This window comes from Haliotis cracherodii, unplaced genomic scaffold (genome assembly GCF_022045235.1).
Source record: "Haliotis cracherodii isolate W230 unplaced genomic scaffold, xgHalCrac1.p SCAF_5, whole genome shotgun sequence".
NCBI lineage: Eukaryota > Metazoa > Mollusca > Gastropoda > Lepetellida > Haliotidae > Haliotis > Haliotis cracherodii.
The window spans coordinates 217501-245077 of NW_027266308.1; the positions used below are offsets into that span (position 1 = coordinate 217501).

General features: G+C 38.7%; 1 protein-coding gene across 2 annotated transcripts in view; it reads left to right on the forward strand.

Annotated features, from left to right (window-relative positions):
- LOC139443257 (tryptophanase-like) overlaps nt 1-23579 on the forward strand; it is a 47009-nt gene extending 23430 nt beyond the window's left edge. For both annotated transcript variants that reach the window (XM_071224227.1, XM_071224228.1), the window contains exon 2: nt 21218-23579. In XM_071224227.1, the coding sequence (XP_071080328.1) occupies nt 21228-22568 (1341 nt within the window). In that variant the 5' untranslated portion in view covers nt 21218-21227 and the 3' untranslated portion in view covers nt 22569-23579. The remainder of the gene's footprint in view (nt 1-21217) is intronic.
- The last annotated feature ends 3998 nt before the right edge of the window (nt 23580-27577 follow it).

Genomic DNA, 27577 nt, shown 5'->3' on the forward strand with positions numbered 1-27577 from the left:
CCCCTAGAAAATGGCACTCCACAGGGCAGTATCCTCAGCCCCACCCTCTTCAATATAATGATAAACGATCTATTCGAGGGTCTATCCCCTAAAGTAAACACATCGAAATTCGCGGATGATGGAGCCATCTGGATCCGCACAAAAAGCATGAAAATGGCCAAAAATCTACTCCAAAAGTCTCTTAATAAAATACAACAATGGGCTGACAAATGGGGCTTCTCCCTTAACTCAGAAAAAACAACAGGAATAGTATTCAAACATAAAAACATGAAACCCGCCTCCCCAATCCTCCAGCTAAACAATCAAACAATCAAATTTCAAAAACAAACCAAATTCTTAGGACTTATTTTCGATGAACATCTCACCTGGGATGCTCACATCCAAAACCTAACAACTAAATGCAGTAAAGACCTAAACACCCTAAGATGCTTAACTGGCTCTAACTGGGGAGCCTCCAAAGATACTCTCCTCTCTCTATATATATCCCTAATTAGATCAAAACTAGACTACGGCTGCGCCATATACAACACCCTAAACAACTCTCTATCTAAAAAACTTGACTCAATACAATATCAGGCTCTCAAACTCATTACACGCACCCAACATGGCACCTCCTACACTTCACTTCAGGCCTTAACAGGAGAAATGCCACTAAGTCTACGCAGGGAACAGCTAAGCTTAAATTTCTGGGCCGCGTCCCAATCAAACCCTCTCATCCAAAACTTAATAAACCAAAACATCAGCCCTAAAAACCAAGCTCTAGCTCGTAAACACCCCTTACTTACCCCAATATCCCAAAGAATAACAAACTACCTAAATGAACACCAAATTAAAAATCTTAAACAAAACTGCAAACAATCAAATATCTTCACCCCTAAACTTAAAATACCCAAAATAGACACAACACTAGCTAGCCAAATAAATAAACAAACCGACCCAAACATAGCTAAAACTACCACACTAGCATATATACACAAAAATTGGCCAAATTGGTGTCACATTTACACGGACGGATCCTCAGATCCGACCTCCAAACACACGGGTTTCGGAGTCCATACCACACAACCAACTAAAACCACACAATCCTTCCGACTCCCAAATAACCAATCAATATTCACGGCCGAACTAATGGGCATGGCCTCAGCCCTCCACAATCAAGAATCCAAAAACAACCAAAAAATCCTAATACTTACTGACTCCCTAAGTGGACTACAAGCCCTCCAAAACAAAAATACCAAAAACCGACCTAAATTAATAAATCAAATACTTAAAAGCTCCAACGACCTAACAAAAGCAGGCAAACAAATAACCTTCTTGTGGATACCCGCCCACGTAGGAATATACGGTAATGAAAACGCCGATAAAGCAGCTAAACTATCCCTCAAAATCCCAGAAATAAGCTTAAACTTACCCATCTCAAAATCAGAAATTAAAAGTGTAAACAAACAAAAAATCACAAAAAAATGGCATAACCTATATCTAAACTCAAATAGCCAAATCAAAAGAGTGCTCAGCAAACCACTAACCAAACCAAAAATTCTCCATCCATCAAAAAAAATCGACAGAGTAATCACTAAACTCCAAGCAGGACACACCAACCTAAATAACCACCTAACAAAAATTAAAAAACACACTACAGGTAACTGCCCACACTGCAAACAACCAGAAACCCCAGAACACGCACTCATCCACTGCACACACTACCTAACACATCGAACCGCATTACAAACCACCCTCAATCTAAACAAGGCTCTCACTCTAGAAGCAATACTAAACCCACAAAATAAACTAGAAAACTTCAAGGCCTTAGGCGTATTCTTAATCAAAACGGAACTAATAAAACGCATCTAAAACCATAATAACCTACCAAATCAAAATCACATAAACAAACAATCATCCACCATACCCAGCTCCCTTAGTTCTCCTCCCCAACCCCATCGGCATCTATTCCAAATCTCAAAATTCCCAAATTCTATATAAGCAACCCCTAAAGCCCCCTCTTGGGTTGCACAGACCACCCTCGCCCCTTTCGGAAACACATTAAATGGCCTGGCCGGGCCCGTGTGCGAAATACGCATCAGTCGGAAAGCGCACGTTAAATCTCCAAAGTAAGTAAGTAAGTAAGCAGTTACTAGGGTGTTAGTCAGGCTTGGTATTCCGAGTGCTGGCATAGGGACGACCTCGAGCAGGATATGCTGCTCGTAGGAAACGCCCTGAGGTGAGCTGGAGCTCCGCTCACCTCTTGTACGCCTGAGCTGGAAAGTCTGCTCATTGCTGTGTTTGACTATGTGTTGTCAGAGCAGGTATTCCGCTCATTGTGCAATTGTTTTTTATTGTTTACATGTTGTGCATAAAGCGTTCCGGGGACAGTGATGTCGATTTTGTCCTTTATTCCCCCAAGAGCTAATTCCCCGTCAACACATGCACGTTGACAATTCCATTATGGTCTCAAATAACACACGCTGTTGGCGTAGTCTGCCGTTTCCAGGCTGGTACGAACACGAAAGGGCGCCAGTTCTGAGGGATAGTTATCCCACTCATGCTGAAGCACACTTTCACCATTTAGTTGTGCTTCAAACCTACTAAGTGCCGAGGCTCTCCACTGACGTCTCACTTCATTATTTACATCTACAATCTGGAAGATGTAATAACGCCGGGCTGCTGAATTCATCCTGAAATAAGCAAAATAAAAATATATGTAAAGTTGTGTTGAAGAAGTATTCGTCATTATTCATCAGAAAGTATAAAAATATAAAAATTTATTATTTTTTTACAACAGACAGAATGTTATGAACGCAATGTGAAAACATCTATCACAAGTTTATCGATTTTTCGCACTGCGAGTAACGCAGGCGCCTTAAGCATTATCGGCTTTTAACCCCACAAATTCACGAATGATTTTTCCACCCGCCTCGTCTTTCATGAGTCCAGTGACCTTATGGTTTATCATGGAATGCAATGAGTGCTCGGAAGTATAATATGATGTATCAAACAGATGCAGATTTTGTACCATAAATTCGTAAGGATCCATTAATGGCTCATCGTGGGGAGCATGCACATGCATAAACAGACTGCCTTTGTCGGTCATCAACAAGTCCAGTCATTCGGGCCCGTACTGTCGCTGCATGACGTCATAATAGAAGGATAGTATGTGACGTTTTGCATGTTCGAGTATGACAAAACCAACCGCAATAGGTTGATCTAAATGCACTGAAGTGTTGTCCATTTCTAGCGCTGTGACATTTTCTGTGAATATATTTGCATGTTTGAAATTACAGTGTAGTGGACTACATGATTGTCTCGTTCCTTCAGCGTACAGAGCTTTCTACCCAATGGTTTGATAAGTGGGAGACCAAAATGTTTAAAAAGTTAATTGTGGTAATGCGAAAATTCGTTGAACAAAATATTGTCATGCATCGGCGCTAAAGGGAAAGAAGCGTGGGCTTTATGCAAATGTGGAGGGTAGGACAGGTCAACTTCGAGTATGTAACCAGTTTCTGTCTCTGTGTCAACAATCTCCCAGTCAATATGATTGTACGCTTCAGGTTCTGCGGATATATACTAGCCACATAAAGAAATTGTGCACGGAGAAAATATATTCTGGATTGAAATACAACACAGCAAGAACAAAATGATGCAGACGCTGTAGCAGCTGAATGATCGGACCATAAGAAAATGTCAAGGGGACCTAAACAACATCTGTTACGATGACGTCAGGAGATCAAAATGGAGTAGGGGGTCATACGACAAAGTCACAAAGTCAATAACGGGTATGACAACCCTGTGCTTGAATCACAGCAGTGCATCGGCGACGCATGGAGTCCACCAAATGGGCATGGAAGGCCTGGGGAATGGCCTGCCATATCCTCCTTAAATCCTGTGCCAAGTCACGGACGTTGTCTGGAGGATGTGGAAGACGACGCAGACGGCGCTCCATTTCATCCCACACATGCTCTATTGGGGAGAGATCTGGAGAAATTGCAGGCCATGGCAGTAACATGACATTGTTATGGTGAAGGAAATCCATTGCGACCCTAGCCGTGTGAGGACGAGCGTTGTCCTGTTGAAATGTCAATCCCGGGCCATGACGTTGCAGGAAAGGAATGACCACAGGCCTCAGAATCTGATCTCTGTAGCCAACATCGGTGAGATTGCCCTGAACAACCACCAAAGGGGCTCGGTGCCGTGCTGTTATCCCACCCCAAATCATCACAGAGCCACCGCCAAAACGATTCCTCTCCACAATACAGTTGCGTGCATAACGTTCTCCCAAACGCCGGTAGACACGTTGGGGCCCGTCACTGTGGGAAATGTTGAACCTCGATTCATCTGTAAAGACAACATTTCTCCACCATATTCGAAGTTGGCGAACATGATTTCGACACCATCTTAGACGGTTGACTCGATGACGGTGTGTCAGGATGGGACTTATGGAAGGGCGTCGTGGTCGAATCCCGTACTGACGTAAACGATTCCTGACAGTGTTGGGATGGATACGGCGCAGTCCAGGAATTGTCTGGGACGTCGTTACTGCCGTTAGGAACCTGTGTCGGAGATGTGTAACACGAATCCATCTGTCCTGTCTTGGCGTCGTTACTCGGGGACGTCCTGAACGTGGGTGGTCGGCAACGTCATTTGTGTTCTGATAACGCCTCATCAATGCCGATATCGTGTTACGATGGCATTGGAAATGTGTTGCCACCTGTTGTTGCCTCATTCCCGCTCGGATCATTCCAATGGCTTCATGACGCTGTGCAGCTGTCAATCTTGGCATGATTTGCTTGTTATATGCTTGTGTCTGCGCCTGAGAAGTTTTGAATTTTTGAATGACCACAGATCATGCTTTCCAAAGTGACAGCGAATTTTGAGTTGCACATGCTGTGTACAGCTGCACAGGATGCACGTGCAGTAACACATTGCACGTCCATAGGCCCCCATCAATGACGTCATATCGCACGGCACGTGCATGAGCGTTTGAATGTCTCCAATAATTGCTGTGTTCAAACCTATATCCCATATATGGACGGTGTGCCCTTATATCTATATTTTCTCTGTGCACGGTTTCTTAATGTGGCTAGTATATAATCACCAATGTGGAGGCACTCTAGTATACACGTAGCGTACAGACTATTACCGTCAAAGTATAGGAGATAAGAGGTATCTTTCTCCAGATCGTAATCATTCCTGTACGGATTGTTACTCGCCGCATATCGTTTGCCGATTGTTAAGACTCCCCCGCGAAGAGAGTTGTCTATAAAATTGTATTCGTCAACTTCGCTAAATAAAGTTTCACTTTTGTCATTTTCAATGCTGCATCTAAACAAAACCCTGGCATACTGTAATAATGACATGAGTCTAAAAAATAATCTGCTGAGCAACCCGTTCGGAATGTTTAAAAAATGTCGGTCAACAAAAGCACGTCCACTGTCACATAAACCTCCTAAAGTCGCTCATCGTGCGACACTCGAACTCATTCCATAAGTCGTGTGCGAAATTATAGTCTGCGTCAGAGATTCTCTCCCCAGACAGCGAACTAAAGAATGACTCGTGTGGCGGTAACTCAGTTTCATTTCTTTTTTCAAACCCGTTCATGTACTCACAGGGGAAAGGAAGTTTTCGTGTCAAGATTTTAACCTGTTCGGGAAACTTTTCTTTCAAAAAAACAAAAGAATCAAAACCTTTGTTTAATTGGTTTCTGGTCAACGCTTCGAGTGAACTTGGGAGGAATTTGAATGAATCTAGAAAAACAAGGTTGTTATTGACAGTAAAGGATAAACATTGTTCTGAATTATGCGGAATATAAGTGATGTTTCTGTGCCATAACTCATTTGCCGCTTCAAGAATCAGATGCGTGTCATAGCGCTCGCTGTTGTGCAATATTACAATGTCTTTTTTGCGTAAAAAGTTCAGATTGCATGTATTGTGTACAACCTTGTCTCGTTAAACGCATAGGTACTGGGTGCTCAAACAATGCCATAATGCTGTCATATTCATCTATGATGTTTTCAACGAATTTTTCAGCTGCATTTTCACCTATATAGGTTTGTATAGGTTTTGAGTAACGTTCGTCGGAACACACAACTTTGTAAGCATAACAGCATGGGACGTGTTTGTTTAAGCCTGAAGTGTTTTCCCCATTATCACGTTCTGTTAATAGTAAACATTCGAAATCGAATAGAATGAGAAATTTGGCTCTTTCCATCTTTGCCTGCGATCGTAAACTAAACGTGTCTGCTGCCTCTTCGGGTTTTGGCATGATCACTCTCTGAGCCTTACGGTAACAATATTGCTTGTGTTTTTCTAATCGCGCGGCAGTAGTGTAAGACCGCAAACTTTTTTAAGATGAAATGCGTGCGATCATTTCTACTGTTCTTTCTAACGAGTCCAGACAAAATGGTAATCAGACAATAGTGTACGTCAGGGTTGCTTATCTCCAAATCTTCCCCCACCTACATAGCCTCATTCTCTATGCCTAAAAAACATATACGTTAATGTGGTGATCGTTCAGCTTTTCAAATCGCGAGATCTGATTTAACGCCAAAGGAAATGTAAAATCTTCTAGATATAACCTGTTGAGATAAGGTAGATAATGTATTTCTTTTTTTCACTGTGAGACTGAGATTTTGCCAGAAACAAATAAGCTAAAATGCAGTAAACAAAACACATGTTGTCTGTGTTGCGAATATTCAAAAGACTTTTGGTTTTCTTAGAAAGCTGTAGAGTTAGGTTAATATGAGAGGAACCTTTAAATGGTTGGAAACGAACAACTGTCATTTTCATGAGTACAATTTCCTCGATGTTTAAAGTTGAATGTTCACCCTCATAATCGTCTAATGATCGAAGTATTGCAGTGTGATGGGTGGGGTGGGGGATAGGACAGGGGTAGGAGATTCGTGCTCACTTCTGACTTTCGCGCTGCTAGCTTTCCTTTCCCACAGCCTTTACCTCCTCCTACCATGTCATGTCCAGTTCCGTGTTTATGTAACCGTAAGCTTTTAGATGTTGGAAATGTTTTACGACATTTTAAACACGAGTGATCATTTACACGATGAGTATTTTCATCGCTCTGTCTGCACACTTTCGCATGACGTGACAAATTGTCTTTTCTATTAAATACTCTATCACAATGAACACATGTAAAAGACGTGGTAACACACCCGCAGTTCCGTCCATGTCGTAGTAAGTGATAATTATGACGAAAACGAGCTTGGCATGTGTCACATGTAAAAACGGAGCATGTTGTGTGACCCGACATTCTAAAAAAAAGTACCTAGTCTAAACGGTTGTCGTAATCATATCACCGCATGATATGAACTATCAGTGTAAACTACCTCCCATCATAGGGTTTGCAACGGAACTTGCATCTACAGTGTCTGAAACGATTAATAATTTTAAATAGATGATTATTTTACATATAAAAACTAGATGATGAATTTACATATAAACTAGATAATAAATTCGCATATAAACTAGACACACTCGTGCGGAGACAATTAGTTGTAAAAACGGAAAACTAACGTTAAGGCACTCACCTGACTTTTTTCGGACACTCGAAGCGGTTTCAGTGTTTGTAAATGTTAACGGGTACACGTCTATTGTGAGAATGAAGCGTTGTGGAGAAGTGTTTGTTAAAAAAAAAAAGAAGCTCTCATGCTTTAAAGAGTCCGCGTTTTTTCAAACCAATGATGGTTCAGGAAATCATTAAAATTAGCACAACGCATCTATGGTTTGCTCAGCAAGCCTTACTTCACTTTCGCGCATGAAACTCGCCCACCTGGCTGTTCCCATATGAGCGACTGGTTCTCCTTGGTATGGGATGGCGAAAAATGTCAACAATATGATGATCGTTTGTTAAACATTTTTTTCATTCGGGTGTCCAAAATTATGAGACAAACCATCAGAGTTGGTCTGTCCAATTCATGTCGTTGTACACATTTTGGTTTTGTTGCAATTATTAGATTTTGAGTTAGTGAGCAATTCATCGGTCTCAAAGGGAATCAAACGGACTGTAGGTCAAGAGACCGAGGTTGGTCTACTTCTATTGTTCGCAATTGTTCCTTACAAGGTCATGAGGGTTGAGGGTTGGGTGAGGACCTACTTCTATTGTTCACTATTGTTTTTGTGTATTGTTCCCTTTGTCTTCACGACGCCGCAACTTTCTACCTACTTTTGGATGTAAGAAAGATTTACTATATTCAGGTGCTTATGTTCATCTTAATTATTCGGCTTGGTACACAAACCCTTTGGGGCAATGCAAAAAATGGGTTACATATATCACAACATGACATACTTGATGTACTAGCACATTGTGAATTTTATACCATGGTTGGGGGAGACTTATATGCCCGAACAAGCACTGAATCTGATTTTGTAGAAAATGATATCCTTGAAAACTTAGCGGGACATGATAACCGTGTATGGTAATTTTTGAACAATTTCAGCTCAAAAAAGATTTTCTGAGGCTTTAATTGGCTTTAATAAGTTTGGTAGGAACTTACTAGTGTAGTTCATTGAATGCATATCATAAATGGAAGGTGCGGGTCAGATGTCGGTGTGGAAGATTTTACTTTTTTGTGGTGCATTATGTTATTGCCTCGTTTGAGTCGTTTGATATGTGCCATAGCTTTGACATACCGTCTCCAGTCGAGTCATCACACCTTTAGGTCACGACTTGTTGACGCAGCCTTTAAGTAAGTGACTCTGCCTCACATAATACACATAACAACGATTCCTTTAAATGCGTGTGAGTTGAATAGAAGGCTGAACAGTTTAGAACAAACTTTACTTCTGGGACTGTGAATGTTTTACTGGAGAAGGCTGTAGATGTAACATTTTGCAACGTTGAAGAAAGTATTGGGTTCTTTACTGAAGCTGTTATTATCGCTGCATCTGTTATGACGAAACTTAAAAAGGGCAATACATTATCAACAAGGGCTTTATAGCAACTGCCAGTTACTTAAATAGGAACGATGTAGACGTTTAAAGTAGCTACAAAGAAAAAGGACAGTAGATAACTAACAGCCTATAATCGAGGACGAAATCTGTACAATGATCTTTGTAAGAAAAAAGAACAAAACACAGAAACTATTGGAATCAAGCATAAGTAATTCTAAGACATTTTTGTCTGTGTTAAAAGCCCTTAAACGAAACAAATATTGCAATAATGACGTTGCTTTTCATGACTGGTTTGAGCATCTCAGGAAATTGAATTCAGTTCCATATAGCCATGATGATAACAGTGATATGAAATTCGATGCAGATAAAGTTGACACTGTACAGTTGATATTCTTGACTGTCCAATATCTAGAGAGGATATTATTGACAGCATCACAAATAAGGTTTCTGGAACGTTTCTCAGATATTTTAATACCATATGTGGAACCTATGTTTAATATTCTTTCAGTGAGATCATATTTTCAAGAGTTTATGACAGTTGGCATTATTGTTCCTCCTCACAAACATGGCGCAACCAGCGATGTTAATAATTCAGTCATAACTCTCTTCAGTACATTCAGTAAAATATTTACTTCCATTATCAATAAGAATTAGCATATCGAATCCAAAATATTTGCACTTATGGTATACAACAATATCCAAAAACTATTAAATGATTTTTGCTTCTTTTCGCTGACGATATAGTCATAGTCTGCAAAAGCAAATACACATATTTGAGAGTTATTGGGACGGGTCAAAACTGTAAATTAGGATAAAAGGAAAGTTTTTTTAAGAAGGGTGGTATCGTATCTAGAAACGAAAGCAATGGCATTATAGAGGGAAGACTGTAGAAGTTGTTTTATTTTATAAATACCTAGGTGTGTGATTTACAAGTAGATTAAGTTGGTCAAAGAATGCGTGTAATATTTCAAGGAAGTCATACCTTTGGCGACGTAAGAGATAGCAGAACACAAATACTCGTAAAGTTTGTCTCTCACAATACCAAGACCAAGGTTTTCATGGCGAAAAGAAAGTTGAAATCCAATCCGGACAGAATTTTCATAACTGGGGACCTGACAAAATATCGCCACGGACTCGTGAGTACACTACTAGAAGCCGTCAAGGCAAAGAACATACATTCATTCTGGACTCTAGATGGTAGAGTGTTTGCTACAAAAGTACACACAGGTAGGCGGTTTAAGATCGCAAACGTAAAAGACATCGAAAACCTGATCAGTAACTACCTTCCTTCCTCAGACGATGTCCAATAGATAAAACAAGCTCCGAGATGCCATTCCCATGACTTCAGTATACACAAATATATGCTGTTTATTTGTATCCATATGAATCTCGTCAACTTTTTCTTATGGCAACTCGTTGTCTATGCAGAGGTCTATCAATGTATGAGGATCCAACACATATCCAACAGACTCTTTTGAATGCATATATCCTCGCATGATAAATATATGTCTCATTGAACATAGTATCCACAGCACTCAGCATTTTGTCACAAAATGTCTGAACATATGTTTTCTTACTTGTTCACTACTTGACACCGACGACCCATAGATGCAATCAAGTTGTCAATAAAACGCTGTTGGATGTGCTGCCATTCATACTGACGTGGATCAAGAAGCGCCGGAAAGGTTTAGGGCAGTGGATTCCTTCTGCGAACGCGTCGATCCATTTCTCCACCTTGCACGTGCCCATCTAACCCTCTGTTGGCTCCAAAGCAGACGGTCCGCCAGATGACGTGGTGTCAATACATGACGTCGAACAGGTCTTCGTGCAAAAAGTCCAGCCTCCCGCAGACTGTTGCGTACCGTTTGATCTGATATTCTGCGTACCCCAGGGATCTGTGTGGTTGTAGACGTGGCTGTGGTAGTGCGGTCTCGGACGTGTCGCAGCCGGGTGTATCGCTCTTGTGCTTGGGTTGTCACCCTTGGTCTTCCTGACCTTGGTCTGTTGTCAACTCTGTTGGTGTTGTTGTATCGGGTCCACAGTGCGGAGATTGTCTGTCTGGATACGCCAAAGTGCCTGGGCACTTCTTGCTGAGTTGCTCCAGCATGTAATCTCCCAATGGCGTTGTTCCGTTGAGCTGCATTCAGTCTTGGCATTCTGTCACCGCCCCTACTGCCGTTATTAGGACTGTATGAACAGCCGTTGATGTGGATTTTTATACCCATTCAGCAGGGGGTATACCCAAATGCAGGATCCTGGGTTTATACCCAAATGCAGGATCCTGTGCTGCACGTTTTTTACAGGCGGTTGCGTTTGGATGAAGCTGTAAAAATTGATCCCCAAACGCTACGCTTATGTGCTTTGCATGTGTTTTCGCGAATTATGGACACATCATCTTTCTGTTTGACTTATTTGGTTCTCATTTAATGTAATTTATTTTAGATATTTGGCAAAAGGTGGTTTTACATCTATGTCAAGTTTCTTTTTTTTGAAGAGCATAGTTATTGTTCGCCAGTTAGAAGGGATAGAGATTGTTTTGGGGGTGGATTTGCGTTCTATTTTCGTGATTCATTGAGTGTTAAACATAGAATAGATTTAGAATTACACAAGTATGAAATAATGTGGTTCCAAATATATCTGCCTCAAAAGAGTTTGTTATTGTGTGTTACTTATCGCCCGCCCGACAACCTTACATAATATTGGGATTATTTTAACCACTCAATAGAAACAGCCCTGGACATTTCATCAAATGTAGTACTCATTGGAGATGTCTTCGAAGATTTGTTGAATAACAATGTACACCAACGTCACGATATAATGTTGAGTAAAGATCTACGTAATCTCATTAAACCTCGGCTACTCTGATTGGCCGCTTGTTATAAGCCAGGACAGCGAAACTCTAGAAGTCGGTGTTTTAGACTTTAGCGTCGATATCCGTGACCACAAGGTTCTTTGTCACTCTCTCCAATTGTATCAACTTAACAAAGTCTTCTGTAAGAGATGTTTTACTTTACAAGCAAGGCGATTATCAACGCCTAAGCCAGCTTATTGTTTCCACAGCTTGGGAAAAAATGTTTGACTCCTGAGATACGGTCATCAAAGCTTGTGACGCCCTTACATTAGCACTGAGTCATTATGTAAAAGAGTGCGTGCCTTCCAAACCAGTAATAATGAGGCCAAGGGATAAACCCTGGGTTTACAGCGAAATTCAACGAGCAATCAGTATCAGAGAAAGACTCAGAAATAAAGCAAAATTATCTTGTAAACCTAAGGTACAGAAAACAAAGAAATACTGTTAAGAATCTCCGAAAACAAGCAAAAGAGGTCTTCCATTGTAACATAGATGGGTATGTATCAATTGTATCCAAAGAAAATAACTCCAACTATTGGAAATTACTTAGATTTATTCTGAAGAATTCTGGTACTACAACAACTATACCCCCTTTATTCACTGATGTTTCAAGTATGCCAACCGCTTTTTCAGATTCTGAAAAGTCTGAAGCATTAAATATATATTTCAGTTCAGTCATAAATATTGATGATTGTAACCATGTGTTACCTGATTCTTATAACACACGTGAGGCTGAACTTCAAGATTTTCATGTTGAACATAATGAAATAATCGATTTGATAAAGTTACTTCCATGAAACAAGGCTAGTTGTCCAGAAAACATTAATCATCGCTTTGTGAAACATATTGACCATTCCATAGCCACGCCATTGTATTTATCGTTCAAACTGTCTTAGCCCTTAAATGGTGATTGTAGGGAGACATTACTGTCAGCTATCGATAAACTTGGAGGACAAAAACCGCAACATAGTATTCTCTTTAGTGGCCCAAACTTAAATGTCTTCCTGAATACAAATATATTCCTGTCTGTAAACAAATATATAGAAACGACTTACAGACTCAGTAGCTAGCATATTATTGTTTCCAAATTGCAAATCATTAAAATTGTTAAATCTACATATAAACACTAACATGTATGACATTTGCATATGCATGAGATGCACACTGTCTATTCAGAAAATATATCAGCACTGTACATATATATATGTGTGTGTGTGTGTGTGTGTGTGTGTGTGTGTGTGTGTGTGTGTGTGTGTGTGTGTGTGTGTGTGTGTGTGTGTGTGTGTGTGTGTGTGTGTGTGTGTGTGTGTGTGTGTATTGCACACTATGTTTCCACAATGTCAATCTTCAATTGTTCATTTCCATTTTGCAATTTTATGCTTAACTGTATATAGGGAGAAGGCCCAATCCCGCTGTATTTTTGGACAGTAAAATATGTTTAATAATAAGGAAAATTGTGTAGGCATATTAAAAGATCTTAGAGTTTTGGACAATACTACATATGCTGTTTATCTTAAAGTGTTTCATACAAAAATAGGCTCGATTCTGTTGTGCGGATCAGAAATTTGGGGTCTAGAATAGTTGGATGTTATTGAAAAGGTACATTTATAAAAGTGTAAAAACATACTTTGGTGTAAAATATGGCACACAGAGCGCAAGGGCATATGGTGAATGCGGATATGTTTCCAATGTATATCTATTGTTATTTAAAGATTATTAAATACTGGGTCAAGTTATCAAATGAACCATCTACAAGATACCCTAGAAAATGCTATAATAAGATGGACAGCAATGAGAAACTATATTGGGCATCACAAGTTAAACCATACGAATGTGGATATGGTTATATTTGGTTACAGCAACATGTAGACATGCCACTGCATGTCGTAAGCCGTTCAATATTAGTACAGAAGGCCCAAGTCCCTATATATACGGCGTCCAGTGGCAGATACTTCACACTGTCACGAATACAGATTTCAACGGACTTATATTAGCACCCTTCTCTCTGTTTTAAGGTTAGATTACATCATTTTGCTTGTTAAACTTTTCTTGCCTTGAACTTACATGTATATTGTATCACAGGCGCTTCACGTGTCTACGCTATTTTATTTATATTCTTAAATTGATATGTTATATTTCATGTATTATACCGTTAAGCAGCATGGATGTCAATAGTATGAATCTGTATACAGATATTAGTAGATAAGTTCACTTGTACATTAACTGTCCCGCATATTTACAGGCTATAAACAGAGAAATATTGGTAAGATTAAAATGCGTTGTTTAGGATCTGTTTCATTTGATATAAATACTTTGAGAATCCAATAATAGTAAAAATGCATTATTGTCATTGTTGTCTGCACCAAGAAAGATTGCTAACACATCATGGTCTTCCATCATCTCTATTTCAACATACATTTCAACATCAAGATTATCAATTAGAGTGGAAAAGAATACATCTCTCTCTGAAAGTAGACATTCACAGTTTAAGATGACATGGTGATAATAATCATGAGCAAAGGTATTACATTTTGTTCATTCCTGAGATATTTTGCTTCTGGATCCAATCCTTATTACATACTGTATTTCTTCTCTCAACTCGGGATATAACATTACAATGCTGCATAACACATGAGGGGTAATAACACATGAGGGGTAATAACACATGAGGGGTAAGTGTTGTGTGAATTTTAGAATATCGAGACAGGTCAGCTCCACATGATAGTTTATATTTCCATACTTCTTCCTCGTTGGTAGTTGTTTCATTTAACACAATCTTTCTCCACTTAGTCTCCGCTGGGAATTTGCCTGTGCAAACGTAGTGAAATACATGATGAAGTAGGTTATAATTCTTATCTGTTGAAAGCAACACTCCACATAAACTCATTGTTATGAAAATAATAGAGTGAAGTTGATGCGCAGAAAACAGTTTTACATATTGAGACACATGCCATTCCTGTTCAAAAGTACATTTAAGTCTGATAACAAATTCTGAAATAAACAATTTTTGTCGTGAAATATGTTGAGTTTCCGGTACAAATCCAAAGCGATATAACAAAGATTTAGGTCTTGAAGCCCTGTTAATCTCACTACTGTTTGCACTTTGAATTAACATATTGTACCTTTTCTAGGGTATCGGTTGCCAATAACTTAAACCAGTATATAATTACAAGTTTAGCTGCTAATATGTAAAGGGGAAGAGACCACATTCGCCTTGGACAATATAATTTTGGAGTAGATTTCTTTATACCAAAATTCCTCTTACATGTCGTAATCTGTACAGATTCCAATTGTAAAATTTGTCTGCCACACATCTTTCCGCGCCATAAAGTAGAACTGGTGCATCCTTTGTATCAAATGTCTTAAAGGACAGGTTATAAAGGATTAGCTTTAGTTTATACAGTGATCTCAAAACATTGAACAATATCTTTTTAGTCAGCGAAAAGAAGAAGGAACAAATGAACTATGTCGGGATGAAACTGAACACCGTATAAATAGTCTGGATACATTTTAACATTTTGGATGAAACACCCCGTCTGTGTCGTACATTCCACATTTTTATCTAGTCTATATTAACTGAATCGAATGCTGTGGAGAAATTGCTGAACAAAACATACATTTTACCTCACCTTCTTTTTATATAAAAAAACACAGAATAACAGATTGTAGTGTGAATATATCATCGGTGGTGGGGTATCAACTACGAAAACCTGCTTCGATTCCACACTTTTTTCCTATGCATCAGACAAAAACGTCAAACGAGAATTCAAATATGCTAATCTAGTATTTCCCCTCTAGTTATCCATTGTCAAATAAATTATTATAAAGAAGTAACAGCTGAGGCAATACAAATATCACATGCATTATTAAACATTTCTGCTATTATTGTTGCACTTCCTACTGTTTTGTCACATTTCAGTCAGATAATAGCCTTTACAATATCCTCTTCAGTAATTGGACTATCAAGAATACATCTAATTATATCATCTTAGTCTTCATCAGTGACAGGCATTATCATCCCTATCAATATCATGTGAAGTAACATCGGTGGCAACATCTGTAGACAACATACAGCTAAAACATTCATGCCGACTTCCGGTATGGCGCGCGAGCAGATGTGACGTGAAAGATAGGCCTCTCCTACCAATACCATCCATCTCAATCAACAAATGTCGTCAGCATCCCGTAAAAACCCTCCAAGGGGTGGTAGTTCAACCAAAGCACCACACAACACATATATATAAGGCGTGTGTGTGACCAGTTGTGGGGATGTGTGTTATTCTAACAACACAAATCTACCATCACAAACTTTGTTTTGAAAAGCAGTTCATGCTAATTTTCTGTTTGTTTGGACTACCTGACAACCCAGCTTGTGTTTTCTATATATTGAGCCTACAGGATCGAGTGATTCCCAGATGTGTTTATTAAAATATAAACGTTTAACATTCCAAGGATTATATCTATATATATCCTGAAACCAGAAACGGAGCTGTCAACCTTGTCGTTCTGGAGTTCATTCTGGATTTTAGCCCAAAGTGCCTTTTGTTCGTGGTGTTTATTCGACATGGTGTGTTGTCGGCTGGATTTGATAAAGTATTCATTTGGACAGATTTGTAAGGTTTTTGGACCAAAGCTCGCTTCTGTACGTCCTTTGACAGGTCAGTCGTGATTATTTGGCAAAAATGCATTTTTACTGTTTGTCATATAGGCTAATTACTATAAGTCTAAGATCTTTGTGGTTTTAACCACGGTGCTGCACTACGTAACTGTGTGGTCATGTTACATCTACACAAAACACCAAGACCTACCAACATATCAGACGTAAGATTTATATATTACTGATATTTTTACAAAATATATAATTTTCTATGCAACAAATCTACTGTCTTGGATAAATATGTGTGTGTTGCATCGCCACCACGTTGGGAATGATGTTGAATGTTCACGTGACCTATCATGTGACATATCATGTTACCTCTAGCAGCTGTTTATCTGTATTTGCTTACTACACTTTTCGTGACTGTAAAGAAGACTGATGTGTTTATATTAGGAGCTGTAAATGTATGATGTTCTGTTTAATTGATTGCAACATGCTGACTTGCATAATAACAACAGTCGTTTGAACTTAAATACCTTTCCACGAGCAATATATTGGAGGGTTCAGTTTAAGTCACGTGACACAGACATGTCACACGTTAACATTTCACTGTTTACTTTTTACTGTTTTAGGTCTGTTGTCATTTTCTTCCCAGTGAGTATTTGTGTCTCTTTATTCTCAATGAGAGGTTGTCTTCAGTTCATTAGGATGTGTTGAGTTTGTAACTGGTAGCGTGGCGGTCGTAGTGTCATGATCTTTGGAGGAGAGATACCATACCTGAAGTATTATTTTGTGTTCTTTGTTGTTTTATTTGTCTTGTCTGACGGATGTGTGTGAATGTGTTTATGATGCAGAATTATTGTGTATTAAATCTAAGGGTTTTTGAAGGCATCCCAATGAAAATTGCATTTCCAGAATTCGAAAACTTTTTGTGCAACATTGTATTTCCTTTTTGCATTGCATTTATTCCATATGTATACATTCCATACCAGAATTATTTCATTACTGGATCAGAGTACATTTTTAAGTCAGATCTTTTGTGTGTATTAGTATCATGATAATGTATGGAACCTTCAGTATTGGTTCTATGAATTGTTGGGGCCTTAATGAATCTAAGAAAAGAAAAGATGTTTTTATTTTTCTCAAATCTAGACAACATGCTCTCTATATGCTACAAGACACTCATTTTGTGGAGAACTGTGAGAAATTTATTCGAGCAGAATGAGGATTTGACTTTATATTTAATTCCTTCAGCGGAAACTCTAGGGGAGTAGCTATTATGATTAACAATAGTTTTGACTACAAGATACATTTTGTGTTCAAGGACATGAAAGGGAATTTGTTGGTTCTAGACATGACAGTTGAAGGTGTAAGGATGACAATAGCTAACTTATATGGAGCCAACAGTGATGATCCAGAGTTTTATAAGCTACTTCTTAATAAAATAAAATCATTTAACAATAAATCGGTTGTGATAGTTGGGGATTGGAATTTAGTGCTAAATCCTTCAGACGATACTCATAGTTATGCACATGTAAATAACCCTCCAGCAAGACAGCAAGTATTAAAATTAATGGGGGAGTTGGAGCTCATTGATGTGTGGCGTGAAGAAAACCCAGACGTTAAACAGCTCACATGGAGAAGGAAGAAACCTGTAAAACAAGCCAGATTAGACTTTTTTCTTATTTCTGAAAATTTAAACTCGTCAGTTTGTAGAGTTAAAATTAATGCTGGCTATAGGACTGACCATTCACGCATAGATTTATGCTTTCAGTTGGGTCAGCAAAAAGCTACCAACACTTATTGGAAATTTAATAATTCTCTGCTGAGTGATCCAGCATACATAAATGTAGTACACTCAGTAATATCAAATGTTAAAAAGCAGTATGCAGTTCAAGTTTCTGACAAGCAAAATCTTGATAAGTTGCCAAACTCCGATATACAGTCACTCATCAATTATTTTTAGAAGTATTACTGATGGAAATTAGAGGGAAAACAATATCTTATGCCACATTTAAAAAGAAAGAGAGACTTAAGAAGGAAAAGGAGTTGACAGAAACTATTGAAAACATAGAACATTACATTGACATTGACCACTGTCTTTTGGAGCAAAAAAGAAAAGAACTAGAAGAACTAAGAAGAAATAAAATGGAAGGTGTGTACATAAGATCCAGATCTAAATGGATAGAAGAGGGAGAGAAAATTTCGAATATATTTGTGGCCTTGAAAACAGGAATTTTGTCAGTAAAACAATGACCCAAATTGAGAGACCTAATGGTGAAATCTTGATTGATCATAAGGAAATTCTAAAAGAAACACAGGTGTTTTATCAAAATTTATATAATTCACAGGAAAATGATATTGTTAATTTTGACTTAGAAAGATTGCTAAACGAAGGTGACATTGAGATTCCTACTCTAGAAAAGACTATGTCCGATACCTTGGAAAATCCTCTGACCTACTAAGAGCTACTGAAGTCTTTGAAATCTATGAAAAATAACAAAAGTCCAGGATCAGATGGTTTATCTGCAGAGTTTTTAAAAAATTCTGGAAAGACATGGGGTACTTTTTGCTCAGATCCATCAATTTAGGCTTTAATACGGGGGTGTTATCTGTAACTCAAAAACAAGGAATTATTACCTGCCTACCAAAAGAGAACAGACCGAAAAAAATTCCTAAAAAATGGAGACCAATCTCGCTTCTTAAAGTTTCATATAAGTTGGTTTCTTCATGTATTGCAGAAATAATAAAAACTGTTCTTCCAAATTGATTCATTCTGAACAAACTGGTTTCATGGCTAATAGATACATTGGTGATAATACCAGGTTATTAAATGGCATTTTATTTTATACTGAAAAACATATGATTCCAAGGATGCTCTTATTAGTTGATTTCGAAAAGGCTTTTGACTCTGTTGCATTGTCTTTTATACAAAAATGTCTTTCTTTTGGGGGGTTTGGAAGTAACATCAGAAAATGGATAAATGTCTTGTACACCAACATACAGTCATGTGTAACTGTGAATGGAAGAACACCCGCTTGGTTTGATATACAAAAGGGATGTCGTCAAGGGGACCCCTTCAGCCCCTATATTTTTCTTTTATGTGCCGAGATACTGGCAATATTAGTTAAGAAAAAAAATATATCAAAGGATTATGTATTAATGGTAAAGAAAATATCATAAAACAGTATGCTGATGATACTAAATTCATTTTGGATGGAAGCAGAACCTCATTCGAAGAAACAATTCATACTTTAAAACAGTTGCTAATATTTCAGGTTTAAAAATAAATTATGATAGGTCCGAAGTTGTTTGGATAGGGAGTAGAAAGAATAGTGATGTAAGGTATATACCTGAATTGAATATTAAATGGAATCGAGCAACTTTTAGAGTTTCGGGAATTGTTTTCTCCACAGATCTTGATTTAATTGAAGATTTGAATAATAGAAGGAAAATTTATGAAATTGAAAAAATCATTAAACAGTGGATGAAAAGAATTATTACTCATCCAGGAAAGATAGCAATTATTAGGGCATTATTAGTTTCTAAATTGAATTATTTTTTCTTATCGTTACCCAATCCTTCAGAACAGTTTATGAAGGAGTTGAACAAGTTACTGTTTTCATTTTTATGGAATAATAAACCAGATAGAATTAAACGTCAAGTAATATGCAAATCCTCTGCAGATGGAGGTGTGGGAATGGTTGATGTTTTTAAGTATTTCAAATCTCAGAAAATCTCTTGGATCAAGAAGGTGTTGTCTGAAAACTATCAGACCAACTGGAAGGTGTTGTTGATGTCTTTTCATCCAAAATCATCCACTATGCACAAATACGGGTCCTCTTTTATCCTGAAATTGAGTAATCAAACTCTCAATCCTTTTTGGAAAGACTGTTTGGGGGCTTTTTATGAACTCTTTAATAAGGCTACAATTGACACTTTTGATGCACTGATAAGCGAACCTCTATTTTATAATCCAGATATGATCAAGATTGACAAACAAACTGTTTTTTGGAAACAGTGGGTTGATGCAAGAGTGTATATAATTTGCGATTTATTAGATATAAACGGTTGTTTTTTGTCATACAATGACTTTTGTAGAAAACATGAATTCACACTGCCAATCATGCAGTTTAATAGTATAGTTTCTGCAGTTTCAAACTGTATTAAGAAGGCAAACATTAAAATGGAGAACACCATTAGCCCTTTAGATTACAGTTTATTATTGACTAAACTTTTCTCATTAAAGAAAGTTTCCAAACATGCCTACTATACACTTTTTGGACCTTTGGTTAGTTGGAAAGACAGACAGAAATGGGAATATATTTTAGGTGAATTAAATTGGAAATCCATTTTCATAAAACCTTTCAAAATGACCAAAGATACAAAGCTTCGGTGGTTTCAGTTCAGGATAATTCATAGGATACTTACAACCCACACATTTCTATTTTATATCAAGAATGTGGACAGTGATCGATGTACTTTTTGCAGTGATGATAGAGAGACGATCGTCCATCTCTTGTGGTAGTGTGATATTGTACAGAATTTTTGGAAACAGTTTATAAGCTGGATAAATGACAAATGTGGACACATTCATAATCTAAATCTTTCAGCAGAATTTATTAATTTTGGCTTTAAAAAAAAACCTTATTACTGATAAAGTGTTTGATTTTATCATCCTGTTCACAAAATACTTTATCTACAGATGTAGAGTTCAAAATATACTACTATAGTCAAAATGATTTTATTATGTTTAACATGGATAGTCACGATATGGCAGTAATATTGCAGATGTAACTTTAAATTTTAACTCACTCACTCAATTGTTCCTCATGTAATTCAATTCAAACAAAGAAAACCTTTTCACTTTCCAGAAGGTCATTCATGGAGCCCTTCCGCATTAAGATGGTAGAACCATTGCCAAATCCAACCGGAGAAGAACGAATGAAAATTCTACATGAAAGCGGCTACAATCCGTTCCAGATGAAAGACAAGTATGTAACTTTTGACCTTTGGAGTGATTCCGGTACCGCTTCAATGAGTCAACACCAGTGGGCTGCCATGGTGGATACAAGCGAAGGTTGCATCAATCCCGAGAGCTTTGACACTTTTGTTGATAGCATCAAACATTTAACTGGATTTCCATATATTCTTCCCGTTCACCAAGGCAGAGCAGCAGAACATATTCTCTTCTCAGTTCTAGCTAGGCCAGGTCTCACTGTATTCAGTAACACAATGTATATCACAGGGCGTACAAATGCTGAACTCAGTGGAGCGATAGTGGTAGATGTTCCTTGCAAACAAGTTGTTGGTGGATACTTCAATGGAGATCTTGACTGTTCACGGTTACAGGAAGAGCTCAGAGAGGTGGATGCAGGCAAGGCTATTGTCATCTTGACCCTGACCAGCAACAATCAAGCAGGACAGCCAGTATCCATGGCAAACATCAAACATGTTTCTGAAATCTGCAAGATGCATGATATTCCTCTGTTTATGGATGGATGTCGTTTTGCAGAAAATGCATATTTCATCAAAACACGAAGCAAGATGTATCAAGATGTTCCCGCAAGAGATATAGCTCTGGAAATGTTCTCCTACTTTGATGGAATGTACATGTCTGCTAAAAAGGATGGATTGTGTAACATTGGTGGCTTTTTCGCCACTCGACTCTCTGATATATATGGAAAATTCAAAAGACGAATGATCTACATTGAGGGAAATTCGAACCACGGTGGGTTATCTAGCCGGGATATGGAAGCTGTAGCTAGAGGTCTCTGGGAAGGAACGGATGACAGGTATCTGAAGTACAGAATTGAAAGCTTGACCATGTTTGGAGACATCTTGAAGAAGGCCGGCGTCCCATTAGTAGAGCCAGTAGGAAGTGCCATCTACATTAACGCTGCCAAATGTTTACCCCACATTCCCACAGAACAGTATCCAGCTTGGGCCCTTCACTGTGCCCTGTATGTAGAAGGTGGCATACGATGTAAACATCTCCATGATGTCTTGAAAGTCGATGATACCAACGAACGGGAGAATCCCCAGCAACAGCACTTTATCGGACTCAGCATACCAAGGAGGACGTACACCTTATCTCATCTCATACACATAGGAGATGTGTTCAAGAGCATTTTGGAGAAAAGGGGGAGTATTTCTGGTGTGTGTATCAAGAGCCCTTCTGAACATTATTTCTCAGCTGTCATGGAGCCAGTGAGGAAACGTTAGGTTTTTTATTCTTATGCTTTCCTTTCAATGATTATAAAATATTTATTCACAAGAAGAGAAGGGATTCGGGGACAAAATCCTTTAGATGCCCCTCTCCCTGGTATTTAAAATTTCGCAATTTCAAAATTCAATACATCCAACACTGCAGAAGAGAGAGAGGAGAGAGAGTAAGGAAGAGAGAGAGAGAGATACACATTGTTGTATAAGAGAAGGTTTACATCAATAGTATTTCTACGATGTAGATGCTTGCGTTTTCTCATTGAGAAAGGTGTTTTTATAATGGTATCTATATGACAAGATCATTTGCTACTGGCTTCAAGTATAACACCCAGGTGCTTTGGACTATGTACATAGCTGATCTTTTTTCTGTTGAAAAATATATGTTGTCTATGAGAATAGAACAATTCGGTATTGTAAGCTGTCAGCCAAAGTTTCGCCCATTGACCTTAAGATTACTAAATTTGTGCATAAGGAATGTTCCAATACACTGATATCATTGGATGACATGCCAAACGATGCATCATCAGCTAAAAAGTCTTGTCATATAGTCAAATTCATCAGCAATGTCACTTACAATAAAGAGAAAGGACCAAACACGGACCCCTGTTGCACCATTAGAAGGTCATGTGAACAATTGGCTTTTAATACCAATCCTCTCTCATTTATACACAATCACGCTGTGCCACACACGATCAATGGCGTAAACAATACAATAGTTTGCTTTGTTATCTAACACTGTCCAAATTTGATGATAAAATGCTATTAGTTAATCGATAGTTAAGTGACCAGCTTGAAACTAGCTTGGTTCTTATTATACAATGTTCTCATAAATTAATAATATAAAATGTTTGAACACAACTCTTTTCCCCAAACAGCTAATGAGTGATGTCGGTTTATAATGTTATGTGTCTATTCCCATATTGTTAACCCCAAATTCAGTACGTAAAAGAATTTTGTGTGAAACCAACAAACGGTATACTATCAACAATTGTATTACAAAAAACAAGAGAAGGTCTGGGTTAGAATAGGTCTTCAGCAACCCATAATTGCCGTAAAAGGCGACTATGCTTGTCGTAAGAGGCGACTAACGGGATCGGGTGGTCAGGTTCGCTGACTTGGTTGATGCATGTCATCGATCCCAATTGCCTGGATCGATGCTCATGATGTTAATCACTGGATTGTCTCGTCCAGACTCCATTATTCACAGATCGTCATATAGCTGGAATATTGCTGAGTGTGGCGTTAAACAACAAAGAAACAAACAAGAAACAAACAAAGGACAAAAACTGGTCTTAACGTAATGTGAGGTGTGAGGTGTGACAGGGACGTTACTGCTCCACTTATATAGTCTAACTAGCTTCCAGCACTTTCTGCACAGTTACAGATCAGTCTAGTGTCACTTGAACATCACAGAATATTCTACATGTTTCTATAACGCTTGCCATCCACCCATGCTATTCCAGACGTTTACAGATAATTCGAGCATCTAAACATAATAACTTCCTCACCACTGCTTACATTAAATAGTACCACATTCCTGACAATTAATCATTGTCCAAATATATACAATGCAATGAACTGCTACTGAATCTCAAATGATGGCATAGCATTTGCATTTTTCCGCACTGATGGAAATATAATTGTACTATATAAACTGACGTCCAAAAGAAACTTTACCAGAGTTTGAAATCCCTCTTGCTCAAAAACAACAAAACATACATGCATGAAGTAAAGTGTATTGAGAAGATCAATATATCAACATAATCAACACTGAAAATGACAATCATACCGCAACCGAGAATGACGTCAGAGCCCCCCAGAGTTGGGTGTGGTACAAATGCCTCAATACACGCAAAAACTCTTCGACGCACAAAAAAAGTCAGTCGTCTGATGAGGTCACGTGGGATTTGACGCCATTCGTCTTGGAGGGCCAAGATCAGTTCTTGCCGACGACGATGTTGCGCTGTCAATAGCTGTTCTCTGTATGGTCTAAAAGCCCTGATTCCATGAGCCCTAAGTCTCCTGGCCACTATCTGTCGACTAACCCTGTGACCTAAGGCATTTGTTGCCGATGACGTCACTGTCAGGAAGCGATTTCGGAGGTGCAAGGTACGCAAGTACCGGTCATCATGGGGCGTGGTCACCCTGGGTCTGCCTGTTCTTGGCCTGTCAGCGGTCCGCCCTGTCTGTCTGTAACGTTGCATCAAGTTGGTAACCGCAACACGGGAGCAACCGAAGGTTCGTGCAATATGGGCGTGGGTGGCTCCCATCTATACCATACCCAAGGCTCGTTCACGTTGTTCGACTGTGAGTCGTGGCATTTCTTTTGTGTGTTTTTTATCACTGTGGATGTCTGACTTGCCGTTGCAATCGTTTTATACCCTTACCCGCACGTGCATTTGCAGTTGTCCGTGGTGCACGTGTTTTTCACTTTTTCGCGTGTTATCTCGCAAACATGTAACAGACGATTAACATTTTCTGCATACACTATTGTTGTATTTAGGTTATGTGTTTTAGATAGACTTCATCAGAAAAAAAAATATACTTTGTCTGAAATTTATATTTTCAGTTGGTAAAGTTTCTTTTGGACGTCAGTTTATGTGATACATTGAACAGTAAACACAATGCATCGATGATATAATATACAGTTTTCTTCAATTATATAGAACTAATTTTGTCCGTCCTGAGGTTATGTTCAGAGGCAAACATTTCGTCATGTCTTCAATTTGTTTTCTTGATCTTACGTCGTCTGATTAGGGACGCGCAAGAATGGATTAACGAGAGTCCCACTACCCCTTCTCGAATGTCTACAGTCCGTTTGACTCCAAATGAGAACAATGAATTGCAAAATAACTCGAAATCCAGAAAAGTGTATGAAACATCAATACGGTACTTGACAATGAATACCCTGTACCCAACAAAATCTGAATTTTGTTTAATTTAAGACCCAAGACGGATGAAGGTATTTAAGAAACTATCATGTAATTTTGTATAGAAATGTGTACATGACACGTAGGGGGGACAAACCGTGGAAGGCACAGCGCAAGCACGAATGCACTACACGTTCTCTGGTAAGGGAAATTACAGAGCGTTGGAGGGGCCGTTTCATGATAATTTTAGTCGCAATCTGACTCGCTCATGCCATATATCTCGTCGTCGGAACTGCTGGTGCCTGAACCGACTGCCACTATTATAGGTTGAACTGTTGCTGGCCGTAGTCCATCTCGTGACCAATAACGTAGCTCTATCTCGTCAACGACTGTGGCCACACAACGCCTCCATGTTTCTACTGTTACCCGACCAAGGGATTCCTTTACGAGTTGTTCAACGTCTGGTAATTTGAACGTTGTGTTCGATCGTCCAACGTCACCCTTGACGATGCCCCATACCAACTCGATTGGATTCAGGTCGCAGTGATAAGGTGGCATTCGTAAGACAGCGTGACCCTGACCCTTGATGTAACTGTCAACTTTATACACGGGGTCAGGTTTCATAGTTTTGATGATTTCATAGAGCTGTGGTTTCGTCGCTCGAGAAGGAAAGGTAATGTTCCTCCGTTGCAGCCAAGTAACCATGTCTCCTTTACGGTTATTAGAGGTTGGAGTCTTGCTTTCTGGATCCTGCACACTATGATACGGTGCATTGTCCATGACAATGAGAGACTTGGTAGGCAAAGCAGGGACTGATTTATCTTTCACCAACTCCAGAAATACATTGCCGTTCATTTATGTGTAGTAGTCCCTGTTGTCTTTGGCCTTGGCTCTAAAGACGAGGTCACAGTCTGGGAGAAAACCCTGACTAGCAGAACCAGCATGGAGAACTATGAGTCTTTCACCCTTTCCCATTGGTAACTTTCTACCAGACTCCTTACAGTCACCACTGGGTACCCACTGACTACTGGCTGTGTGTGACGCATTTACCCATGACTCATCTAAGAAGACGGGCTCATATCCTTCTTCACGTTTCTGCTTGATGGTACGAAGGTAATGATTTCGGAGACGAACAATGTCAGACCGTTCACACAACGCAGCCCTATTTTCTCCAGTTATCTTTTTGTATTTGTAACCAAATGTATGCAACAGCTGCCATAGTTTGTACTTTGTAACACGTAAATCATGGTCAGTTTCAAGGTGTTTCTTCAAAATTCTTAGGGACAGGTACTTATTTAACAATTAACAATTGCACGTCTGACTTGATCCCTCTGAAAACTGTCTAATTTATCAACTTTGCGTGGTTTTGACATGTTTCCTACCTCCTTGGCCTGACTATTTGTATCTCGTCGACTAACAACATTTTTAAGTTTCTGAGGGGACATACCAAGAGCTTTTGAAGCTCGTTTCAAGAATTTATTAATTGCATAAAAAGGCTTTGCTCTTTCTGCTTCGCATCTAAAGAAATCATACACATTCAAAATCAACTGTTTAACATCTGCTGAGTAGCGCATCTTGTCATTGAATGAACACGGTCACTGTGTAGCACGTGCAGACCGTGCTTGCGCTGTTTCTTTCCACGGTTTGTCCCCCCCCCCCCCCCCACATCCCTACGTGTCATGTGTCATGTACACATTTCTATACAAAATTACATGATAGTTACTTAAAGAACTTCATCCGTCATGGGTCTTGAAATTAAACAAAATTCAGATTTTGTTGGGTACAGGGTGTTCATGGTCAAGTACCGTATTGATGTTTCATACACTTTTCTGGATTTCGAGTTATTTTGCAACTCATCGTTCTCATTTGGAGTCAAACGGACTGTAGTTTATTTTATCCTTAGAAAAAAGGATGTTAAAGAATATAACTACGATGCAACTCATACTTCTATACCATGGGATATAACCTCAATTTTGTACTTTTTGGCAATTCCCTAGAAACCGCAAACGTTAACCAAACCATTTTGGCATCTGTTCATGATTATATTAACAGACAAAAAGATTTAGAATTGATTACTAAACAGTTTATACATCTCACAACTGACACCCCACACAACTTCATCATATCCACTGGTATTAA